We start from the raw sequence: 12,003 nt of genomic DNA on the forward strand, positions 1-12,003 counted from the left end.
ATACTGAACAGGGGGTGGAAAGTATAGAAGAACAAACACTGAGGCATCCGACAGTCACTTCCTACTTCCTGTCCATTGAGGGAAGAGGGCTCCTATAGGCCAGTTACTGAGGGGCGGCACCCGTTTCCTCTAAGAGGAAGTTTAGAAAGTAGCAGAGAGCGAAACCCTTCAACACTTCCTGGTTCTCCTTCAAACTTTTTCATGGTCAACCGTTTATTTTTGTTATTTCCCGGGTTGTGGATCAGAATGACAGTTGGTCCAGTACAGCAGGTGGGCCGGTTGCTGGGTTGTGTTGCTTGGTGGGTTGCTTAGTTACAGTCATAAACAAAGTCATAGTTGCTAGGCTCTTTGGGGATGGGGGGCGGGGCCTCGGGGATCTGGATGTTCTCCAGGTCTAGGAGGCGGAGCTTCATCTCCATGGAGATCAGGGTGTCCATGTCTGACCTGGTGAGGTCGCTGGTCATCTCCTTCCCCAGGAGGGCGTTTAGACCGTCTGTCCACACACAGTACTGCACACACACACACAGGAATACATATATTTATATCCAGTCATAACTGGTGCAGCGTGTCATGTGTGAGAGTGTAATAGAATGAGGGGGGGGGGGGGGGGTAACTGTTGCTAGAATGATTTCTGGGGGCGGTTGCTAGGGTACAGAGTGCTGGGGGGCTGTTGCTAGGCTACAGTGTGCGGGAGGGGTGACAGTTGCTAGGCTACGGTGCTAGGGGGGGCTTACCTCGTGCTTGTCAGGAGCGATGAAGTTTAAATACTCGTCAGACTCGTAGAGGACAGAGAACGCCAGCTCTAGAATCTCCTGCAGAGAGAGGGGGGCGAGAGAGGTAGGGAGAGAGTCAGGGAGAGAGAGAGGGGGGCGAGAGAGGTAGGGAGAGAGTCAGGGAGAGAGAGGGGGGCGAGAGAGAGAGAGAGAGAGAGACAGGGAGAGAGAGAGCCAGGGAGAGAGGGAGAGAGAGCCAAGGAGAGAGAGAGAGAGCCAGGGAGAGAGAGAGCCAGGGAGAGAGAGAGAGGTTGCGAACAGTCAGTAAGTCCTCTCTCCTCTGATAGCTCCCTGCTGCTGTTGTCTGTTGGCATGCAGCACAGTCACACACACACACACACACACACACACACAGGCACACAGTCACACACCTTGTTCTGCTTGAGTGCTCCCTTCTCCTTCATGTGGGGACAGTCCTTGCCAGTGACCACAGCTTTGATGTCAGCCACGGGCACTGAGGAGGACAAACGTCAACAACATCAACACCATCCCCCCTGTCATGAACATCATGAAGGTGTCCTGGTGACAGTGGTGTTAGTGCTCACGTTTGTCCTGCAGAGAGTCATGGGGGACCTCCCCCTGAGGGCTCTCCTCCAGGTCTCCGTAGTGGAGGACCTTGTGGTTCGGAGACAGACGACAGAACCAGAACTTATCTGAGGGGGAGGAGAAGAGAATATCCCAAGTTAAAACAAGACATTTTGGTATCACAACCTTAATGTAATGTGTTCATTTCAATCATTTCTACAAGAGAGGTGTGTGTATGAGGTGTGTGTGTGTATGAGGTGTGTTTGTGTGTATGAGGTGTGTGTGTGTATATGAAGTGTGTGTGTGTGTGTGTGTCTCACCCTGCCTCCTGCGGGTGCTGATCTTCCTGAAGCAGGTTCCATCACAAAGCCTGTTCAGCCTCTGCTGCTTGATCAGCTCCATGATCTCTGGCTGGATCTTCTCCCTCAGCTCCCTGGACACACACACACACACACACACACGTCAGAATACCTACAGGTGCAGTCAGAAAAGGTGACCACACACACACACACATAGTCCAGTAGCCTCATTACTGCATGCCGCACTGCATTACTACTGCATGTGTGTGTGACGCATGTGTCTGTGTGCGTGTGTAAACTGTGTATGAGTGTGTGCGTGCTGCTCCATTTGAATGCCATGCACACAGCCTCAGTCATCATGAATTATGCATACAGCCCTCTCCAGCTGGGAAACAGGTACACGCATACACATAGCCAATGAGGAGGAAGTTGAGGGACTGACCGACCAATCACACGGCTCTCTCGTTCGCCCATCTCCCCCTTGACTCTCCCCTTTCCCTCTCTTTTGTCTCCCATCTCCTATCCCCCCCTTCCTTCACTCTTATAATCTCCCCCTCCCCCTCTCTCTCTCTCTCTCTGCCTCTCTGCCTCTCTCTCATCCTCAGCGGACTGACTCATTACTAGGTTCTGTGGTCGTCAAGGCTGATAGCTGGTTAGGGGGAGGCAAAATTCCCCTTTATTTGACGCCATGAACCCCTGTGTGTTTATATACTACACTAGCTAGGTTAGGGAACCCTATGTGTTTATACTAAACTAGCTAGGTTAGGGAACCCTATGTGTTTATATGATGCAAGCTAGGCTCAATACCACAGGGAACTCAATGATGCTAGTTTCCATGGATTGAGTTTCCATGGGTTTAAGCATGTCTTCCCCTGAGTGGACAAGACAGTTATACCCAGTCTGATCTAGCAGCCTTAATGTTCCTAACTGTCCAAAATTGGGGAAAATTGAGTTAACTGCTGAAACGGAATGCTGTGAAGAGGTTAGAGAATCCACCGGAAGGTATCAAATACGTCTACGGGATGCACAGGAGAGGGGCGGAGGTCGGAAAGTGTGAAGTGAGATTGAAACAGCAGTCGGATACTGGTCAGTTGGCTTCGTCAGAGATCAGAGTTTATTCCATTAGACCAAAAAGGAGTGAGAGAATGAATGATAAATCATTCTCAACTCAGAATATGCTGTTTCAATTATGTTACTTGAAGTCTGGATGAGTTCAAAAGTTGCGCATTAAAATGTTCTGTCTGCACTTATAAATAACTGAAATAAATTCTTTATAAAGGTGCTGTTTATTTAGGCCAAGATCTTTCCCATGGAGAAAGCACGATTTTATGAGGTTTTTAAAATGCGAGAGATGGGTAAAGATAGAGAATGAGAGAGAGAGAGGGAGAATGGAGGTTGTAGTAATTCTGTGGTAGTTCTACGAAGCTGAACCATGATCAGTTTAGCTGTTAATTACGCTGATTAAACAGAGCATGACAAGCAGAGGTCAGAGCAGGTACGTACAGGATGGGCCGGGACTGAAAGTCCTCCTGGTTCATCCTCTCTGACTGGCGGATCTTCAGGATCTCCGTGTAACTCAGGTTCTGCAGACGACTCTTGAACTGGTCCAGGGAATTAGGCTTGAGAGTGAGAGCTCGAACAATCTGTTCCTTCACCACCTGCATAACCTGGGGAGGGAGAGAGGGAGGAAGAGACTAGTTTATAAAGACAGTTAAAGCCCACTGAGTGGTTATATTTTTTATCACCCTTTTAACTTGAAAAATAATCATCTTCCACTTTGTAATTAACATATCATGCCAACCTGCGACACCCTGCTTTCCACCACACCTCTCGAAGAGAACACACACACACACACACACACACACACACTGAGGGAGACGTGTGAACTACAGTAATGGAGGGTCACTTCAGACCTACTTTACAAGGTCAAGGAAGTATATGATGTTCCAGTGGTAAAAAGAGAGGGGGGAGGGAGGGAGGGAAGGAAGAGAGAGGAGAGAGAACAGAGAGAGATGGGGAGAAAGACAGCTACACAGAGAGAAGATATCTAAAAAGAGAGAGAGACAGAGAGATACACAGTGAGAGAAGATATGTAGAAAGAGAGTGAGAGAAAGAAAGAGTGAGAGAGAGAGAACGGTTGAGAGAATAACGATGGGAGTCCATTCCAAAGAAAGAAATTGTGCTGGAGCTCAGCTATCCTTGTACTTCAGAGTAGCTTCCCCTCCTCCTCCTCACCCCTCCCCCTCCTTACCCCCTCCCCCTCCTCACCCTCCAGGGGACTAAACTGAAGAGAGTCTTAATTCCTCTCTGCCCAGTCTAGTGTGAAACCTTGTAGCACTGGCAGAGACTGCCTTCTCAACAACACTGGTGAAATGCCAATCCGGTTGGGATTATCTTTCGCTGCAAGGCACATGTCCATTAGCCCAAACCATTAGGGGAGATCTGGCAACAAAGATGTTCAGAAGTCGTGAAAGGACAGAATCCATTAAAATAGCTCAATTGTGGGCATGGAGTTTGTTAGCATGGCTAAATTGTTAGCATGCCATACATTAACATGGCTAAATCGTTAGCATATCGTATATTACCGTGGCTAAATCTTTACCATATCGTATATTAGCATGGCTAAATCGTTAGCATGCCATACATTAACATGGCTAAATCATTAGCATATCGTATATTACCGTGGCTAAATCTTTACCTTATCGTATATCAGCATGGTTGAATCGTTAGCATGCCATACATTAACATGGATAAATCGTTAGCATATCGTATATTACCGTGGTTAATCTTTACCATATCGTATATTAGCATGGCTAAATCGTTAGCATGCCATATATTAACATGGCTAAATCTTTACCATATCGTATATTACCGGGGCTAATAGTTAGCATGGCATTTGTCAGTGCTGCTTAAAGGCACAAGCTGTTCGGAGGCTGGAACAAATCATGTTTAGTCACAATGTGGATCGCAGGTGGTGATTCATCACGTCAGACTCTGTGCTCCGTGAAGGTGACTCTACCAAACCACACTTTCCAGTCTGTTCCTCGCTAACAAGCATAGCCTCCATTTGTCATGGATATAATAAGCCCCCAGGATTATAAGTATGATGCAAACACGCTCCCCGACCATGTGTCGGTAGCGGCTGCAGCCGTGATTAATGACATGTGTGTTTACATGCCATTTCCCCAAGAGGAAGGGTTAGGGGTCATGAAGGTAAAACAGTAGATAACAAAGGGTCCCCAAAACAACACAGGATCCAAAATGGCCACCGCAGGCTAATCCTCCCCTCCTCCCTGCCTCCCCCCCTCCTCCCCCCTGCCTCCCCCCTCCTCCTCCCTCCCTGCTTCCCCCCCTCTTCCTCCCTGCCTCCTCCCTGCCTCCTCCCCCCCCCTCCTCCCTGCCTCCCCCCCTCCTCCTCCCTGCCTCCCCCCCCCTCCTCCTCCCTACCTCCCCCCTCCTCCTCCCTGCCTCCCCCCCTCCTCCTCCCTGCCTCCCCCCCTCCTCCCTACCCCCCCTCCTACTTCCCCCCCCTCCTCCTCTTCCCCCCGGCTCAGTGAGATAAAGAGTGTGTTCTGGATGAAAATCTAAATTTTCAATGCCACATAACAGAATTAACCCAGTTATGTTTCCAGATCTGATAAGCCAATTGGCATTACTGAACCTCAAACTTGGAAAAGCGGGGGAAAATAGATTTTCCCCTGATTACACAGTATAATCCTGATTCATCTTTTGGAATGCAAATATGTTCAGTGACGTTAATCGCGGCGCCCTGCATAAAAACTGGCACAGCAATGACCTTGGGTGTGTGCGTGTGAGGGGGGGCAGGGGGGGGGCAATAAAACTAAAAACAACCACACAGACAAGGGTGAAAATAAACAACAAAAAGACAACTGTGCCGTCATTGTTCAAATCCCAGTCCAGCTGGGTTCCTGTGATCCTCTGGCTCCACAGAGAGGGGTTGTCCTCCAGCACTGAGCTTCTATCCTCCTCTCCTCTCCTGTGTGGAGGTGGGAGGACATGTCCGACCTCCATGATGGATCTGAGAGCGGTCAACACTTACAACCCCACGCTGTTGGGTGTGGCATCACCACTGTTCCTAGAAAACTCGTTTCGGCTCTCTCTCTCTCCCTCTCTCCCTCTCTCCCTCTCTCCCTCTCTCCCTCCCTCTCCCTCCCTCTCCCTCCCTCTCCCTCTCTCCCCTCTCACTCTCTTTCTCTCTCACTCTCCTCTCTCTTTCTCTTTCACTCCCCCCTCTCTCCCTCTCTCCCTCTCTCTCCCTCTCTCCCCCTCCCTCTCCCTCCCTCTCCCTCACTCTCTTTCTCTCTCACTCTCCTCTCTCTTTCACTCCCCCCTCTCCCCCCCTCCCCCCCTCTCCCCCTCTCTCCCCCTCTCTCTCTCCCCCCCCTCCCCCCCTCCCTCCCTCCCTCCCTCCCTCCCTCCCTCCCTCTCCCTCTCCCTCCCCCTCCCTCTCTCTCCTCTCTCTCTCTCTCCCCTCTCACTCTCTTTCTCTCTCACTCTCCTCTCTCACTCTCCTCTCACTCTCCTCTCTCACTCTTCTCTCTCACTCTTCTCTCTCACTCCCCTCTCTTTCTCTTTCACTCCCCTCTCTCTTTCTCTCTCTCTCTCTCTGTCACTCTCTCTCTCTCTCACTCTCCTCTCTCACTCCTTTTCTTTCTCAGTTTCTCTACTCTCCTTGTCCTGTTTGGACACGGTCACAGTAATCAGAGTGTGAAAGAGTTATCACCAGTCTGCTGTCCATTAATTACAATCCCACACACTTAGCCATCATAAATTCTCTCTGTCACACACACACACACTCTTACGCCCACACCTTAATTAACCCTCGCACCAGTCCTCCCCTTCCAGTCTTCCACAGAGAGCCACGGAGTGACAGTGTGAAACACTGAACCACTCAAAAAACCCAAACTTAAAGGAAGCTTCAAATCCAGCTTCCATCAAATCAGCAAAACAAGGTTATGGCTCCTGATCAGCGGACAGATTTGAGTGTTTCAAAATCTACACAGAGTTGGGGGAAAAACAGGGAATTTTGTCCAAACAGATCTTTAGATTGCATCTGCATTTAAACATGGTCAGTGACAAAGGGCCAAATAAAAGCTCTCCCTGGGTTTATTGGAGGACTAGACAGACCTTGTATGCCCCATGAACTCAAGCAGGAAACCAGTTCTGTTCAGTCCGCTCTTCTTGCGCTCAATAACACCACAAATATTCATCCTGATTCATTCAAACACATGGTCCCCTTTCAACGAGGACATTCGTTATGAATAATGTATTTGTCGTGAGTCAGAACACTCGTCAGGTGGATGTGTGCGAACAAGGGCCTGTTCCACGATCGTTTTACCTAAAGAAAACGTCTTAAAAGTGTCGTTGGAATAGGAGACACAGCTGACTCCAGGTCAGATTGATCTGAAGTACAACGGGCAGCTATTCTGAGGGCTTTTTAAAAGCGTGGGGTGTCTTTGGTCAATGTGGCTGGAAGATACAGACAGTTCCCTTGACTCAGACCACTGAAATACAGTTAGAGCTGTGCTCTTCAGATCCTTGATATTCCGCTGCAACATTTATACGCCCCTTTGGATACAAGTGTCTGCTGGATAAAATGTCAAATCTAAAATTATGTCTTTTTCTGGGCTGTTTTTATTCCTCTCCTTCCTTTTCTTGTTGTTCTGAGGAAGGCTGACAGTAGCACACTTCCTCTCTCTCTCTCCTGTCTCTCCATCATCGTCGCCGTGTCAACCGTGACAAATGACTGTCCGTAGTCACCGGCCAATCGGCTGTCGGCGCTGCTCAATTTACCTAAGCGGATGGTAATGACATTTATGAGCTGTCCGTCAATCTTGGGGCCCAAACTCAGTGTGTGTGTGTGAGAGAACATGAAGAAGACAGTGAATAATCTGAGAATGATTACTCCGTCGTACCCTGAAAGCAATCACACAACCAGTCTGAGGTTTGTATGTTCCAACACAACAGCATCTTTCAACACACGCATGCGTACACACACACACACGAAAATGCTTTCTGTTATTTTCTGTCCCTTCTCCTTCCTCCTGCTATCCGCTGTTTAATTAATAACCATCTCCTCCAAAGTTATGGCGGTGTCATTAAATATGGAGTCGGCCGTGAAAGCTGGTGTGCTTGGTAACCCTGCAACATCCTGGCGACAATGGAGATCTGGAGAAGAGAGATTCCACCCAACAAGCTGTGTGAGATGACTGGCATGTTACCAGCACTAAGCTGAGAGAACGTCACATGTGCACCACTGTCAGGAGCACCGCAGGCCAGCTCAGCTCGTCTACTCATGTCTTCCTCTTCATCTTCCCTCCACTTCTATCTCTCACTCAGTCCTCCCATCTGTCTTTTACTCCACCCCAACTCTCTCTCTCCCCCTCTCTCTTCTCCTCTCCTCTGGGGACCTGTTAGAGAGTCCCTGTACTTAGGGGAGCAATATGCTGAGACTTCTCTCTCACACACAAACTGATTTTCCAACATGGCCACTGAGGTGTGTCATCCTAAAGACAGGGTCATACAGCTGTCCTGGTCCTGAAGCTGTCCAGCTGGGATGGAGACGGATGTTGGTTCCCCCTTGTGTGTGTGTGTGGGTGTGCATGATGTATTATGTGTGTGTACATGGTGTACTGTGTGTGTATTGTGTGTGTGTGTGTTTGTGCACATAGCTGTGGCATTCACAGCTGGAGTTTTTGGAGGGGGCCGTATTCTAGAGCAACCGTGCGAACACACACACACACAATACATCATGTACACACACACACTCTTCAGCTGCTAAGAAACCTGTAGTGAAAAGGACAGCGGTGAAGAAGCCAGGACAGACAGACGAGATATAAATAGCTTGGCTGGTTCATGAGAGGAACACAACAGAGAGGGGGGGGGGGAGAGACAGACAGAGAGAGAGAAAGCGTAGGGGGATGCAGACAGATACAATGAGACAGAAAACGACAGGAGCGGGGGAGAGATGGGAGCAGGGGAGAGGGAGAAGGGGGATGGAGAGAACGAGAGGAGGAGAAAAATGGTCTTGCGTGTCTCCACACAGAGAAGGGCTGTGTTCAGAGAAGGGCTTTCAGAGACTACAAGCCTGCAACAACATCTCAACAGCAGTCCATGCAGCACACACACACAGATGGGACCAGTTTAATTGCTGGTCTCAAACTCAGCCTGTCACATAGATGTTCAGTAATCACCCAGCTCCTGTCTTTACCTGGAAGTAAGTCAGTCTCGGCAGAGCCAATGGGCTTTAAGAGACGTGGAGAAAACAGGTGTGATTGACACACTGGTATTTCCTGTCCAATGGGACTTCACTATTACCCACACTGGTCTACACAATATCTAGTCTACACAATATCCATCCAGAATCCAAGTCTAAACAAAATCTTTCCAGTACCTAGTCTACATACAAACCATACACCTCCAATGCTTTTCCTAAACACTGCCTTTCCAGTGAACATCCATCGTGGCATGTTGACGCCCAGGCTTGGCTGAGCCTGGAGTCTGGTGACAGATGGGGTTTATCTGGGTCAAGGAAGGTTCGCGAGCTGTGATGTCACACTGGAACTCCTCATTTGAATAATCCTGACAGGGGGGGCAGATAACCCCCCAGGGGGTCACCGAGAGTTCCTACGGTACCCAGGCTCAGGGACATCACCTCCTTCTAACAGAGTCAGAGGCCACTGCTCTGCTTCTCACACACGGACGAGCTTCATCCTACGCCCTCAGACACGTGTGTGTGTGTGGTGTCATCAACACTAGCAGCATTTGTAGCTGTTGTGATTTCCTAGCTGGGTTGTGGGTGTGGGCATTGGTAATGTGAAGAGCTCTCATTCACAATAACAGTGTGGCCAACCACCCCCTCCCCCACACTCCCAATCTCAAATACAGTGTGTGTGTGTGTGTGTGTGTGTGTGTTAGTACCAGTCTAAGACCCTATCGCCCCTCCAGTCTGCTCTGCACTTGAGCCACACAAAGACAGGCTGCTAAACTCCCCCTCGTCTATCAGCCTGCTCGTCATCCCTCCCTCTCTCTCCCTCCCTGTCTCCTTCTTCTCTCCTCCAGACCGCAGTCTAGCACAAACACCCCCTCCTCCATCCATCCATTCATTCTAATGAGCAGACTCGCCTCCCTCCCTCTCCCTCCCTCCCTGGTTCTACTCACGTGTCACGGTCATCTCCATGGTTAGCGCCGAGCGGCGCTCTTAAACGGCGGGCAATACGGCCGAGGAACGGAGTGAACGAGGGAGGGATCGGCAGATGGTCCCCGGTAGAGCGGTGTGTGTGTGTGTCAGCCACAAACAGAGCGGTGTGTGTGTGTGTCAGCCACAAACAGAGCGGTGAGCGACGACGGCCAAGCTCATCCCTGTCTTCCTCCCTTCCTCCTCTCCCTCTCTTCTCTCTCTCCGAGAACAACGATCACTTCTCTTGTCCTCCCTTCGCTAACGGAGCAGGATGAGATCTCACCTCTCTCGTCTTAACGAGATTCTCTCTTTCTCTCCCCCTCTCTCTCTTCCTCCCTCTCACTCCCTCTCCCCGTCTGACAGCAGCAGCTCTGCTTGTGTTGATCTGTGGGTTTGAGCCCCATTGGGCACACGCACTACAGGAGGCAGCCAATAGCGAAGCATCTGGAGAGTCACATGTTCTCCGTGTGTGGAAGAGAGAGAGAGACGAGGAGAGAGAGAGGGAGAGTGATATAGATGGAGAGAGTGACAGAGAAAGAGAGAGTGATAGATAGAGGTTTAGAAAGGGAGGGCAGGAGAAGAGGAGGGGTGGCTGACTGGCTGGTTGTGTGACTGGCTGGCTGGCTGGTTGTGTGACTGAGCTATATCAGAGCTGCGAGTTCTGTAGTTGACTTAGCATCTCTCCTCCGAGGACTCAGGATAGAAACACAGTGCAGTGCCACATGACTGGGACCAGTGTGCACACACACACACAGAGTGTGCATGTAGTACACTAAGGAATACACACATGCATATCTAAAAATGCATATCAACACTCCCTCTCTCTCCCTTTCTCCATCACACAGGCTCCATCTTGCCAGGCAGTGCAGCACAGCAGCAGTAATTGGACGGGAGTTGCTATGGAAACAGAGGAAACGGTTGCCTGTTGGTCGGAACACTGCCCTGAGTATTAGACCTGCCTCCATCACACACACACACTCACCCCTCCTACTTACTCCATCTCTCTCTCCTCTCCATTTTTGTTGTGTGTATGTCCACATCATTGTGTGTGTGTGTGTACGAAGATGTGTGTGTATGTGCGGAGGTGTGTGAGAACCTATGATTATGCCTTTGCCTGCATGCATAGATCTGCATACATGATTGAGCATACGCATGTGAGTGTATCTGTGTGTGTGTGATGCTCAGTCAGCTGGGCTAAGCCAGCAGCTGAGACACAACAAGATACACAATGTGGCTGCTACAACACACACACACAGTAAAGGAAAACAAAATGGAGTAGCTTCTGTACACCCATGGAGTGCTTGAATAGCATCCAGTCCAAAGCTAACAAACATCTCACTGCTACAGATAAGATACATAGTATTTCCCTTTGGGGTCTAGAAATGAACCAGTGACACATATCCACGCCAGACCTAGCTCACTAATTACAAACAGAGAGACATTACGTGTTTACTAAACAGCTTTACTGTCAATACATTAAAGACGGAGTGTGTAGGCCTACGAGTTTCGCTCCCGATTCATCCTGATCGGTTGGAACCGATGCTGAACATGTAATCTGCTAAACATGCCAGCGTCAATTAGTGTTTTAATCTGCCACCTCGTCGTGTTACCTCATCACGTTAATAAAACATGGGGCCTCGACACACACACACACACACACACACAATGCTCTCACTGAAAATTTCCACAAGGTCTCGGTGTGAATACACACAGTTTGTGAAGGCTTCCGTTTGACACGGTCTCGTGGCTCGCTAAAGCTGCTCCGTTCGTTCCCTCGGCAAGAGTTGACAAGCGTCAACACGCGTAGGAAGTGTTACTGGTGACAGTACTTGCAGTGTAAACACAGCTTCGTATTAAACAGCTGGGCTGTTGTTTTTATTGCGTTTATGTAAAACATGCGCAAGCACACACACACACACACACACTCTTACACAAGCCAGGCTATAGCCTCCTTGGCCCGCAATTTATATCGAGGGGCTAGCATCCGAGCTAACAACACCAGACAGCTGGCTGTCAGTGTTATCCGTGCTGACGAAAGCTAAACTGACCAGCGGATAAAACAGTCTACCTTTACAGCTCCACATGAGCAGATGCCGAACCAGCAGCAACAATTATATGCACGCTGTGAGTCCACATCAATAAGTTTCTATCTAGCGAGTTCGCTGCTGGACCGGGCACGACTGTGCCGACTTAGCACAAATACCCA

General features: G+C 49.5%; 1 protein-coding gene across 3 annotated transcripts in view; it reads right to left on the bottom strand.

Moving 5' to 3' along the window:
* Nucleotides 1–208: 208 nt before the first annotated feature.
* elmo1 (engulfment and cell motility 1 (ced-12 homolog, C. elegans)) overlaps nucleotides 209–12,003 on the bottom strand; it is a 47,727-nt gene continuing 35,932 nt past the window's right edge. For all 3 annotated transcript variants that reach the window (XM_047018607.1, XM_047018608.1, XM_047018606.1), the window contains 6 exons: nucleotides 3,101–3,264; nucleotides 1,619–1,731; nucleotides 1,319–1,426; nucleotides 1,145–1,227; nucleotides 735–812; nucleotides 209–509 (listed from right to left, as the gene is read on the bottom strand). In XM_047018607.1, the coding sequence (XP_046874563.1) occupies nucleotides 309–509; nucleotides 735–812; nucleotides 1,145–1,227; nucleotides 1,319–1,426; nucleotides 1,619–1,731; nucleotides 3,101–3,264 (747 nt within the window). In that variant the 3' untranslated portion in view covers nucleotides 209–308. The remainder of the gene's footprint in view (nucleotides 510–734; nucleotides 813–1,144; nucleotides 1,228–1,318; nucleotides 1,427–1,618; nucleotides 1,732–3,100; nucleotides 3,265–12,003) is intronic.

Source organism: Hypomesus transpacificus, chromosome 4 (genome assembly GCF_021917145.1).
Source record: "Hypomesus transpacificus isolate Combined female chromosome 4, fHypTra1, whole genome shotgun sequence".
Taxonomy (NCBI): Eukaryota; Metazoa; Chordata; class Actinopteri; order Osmeriformes; family Osmeridae; genus Hypomesus; species Hypomesus transpacificus.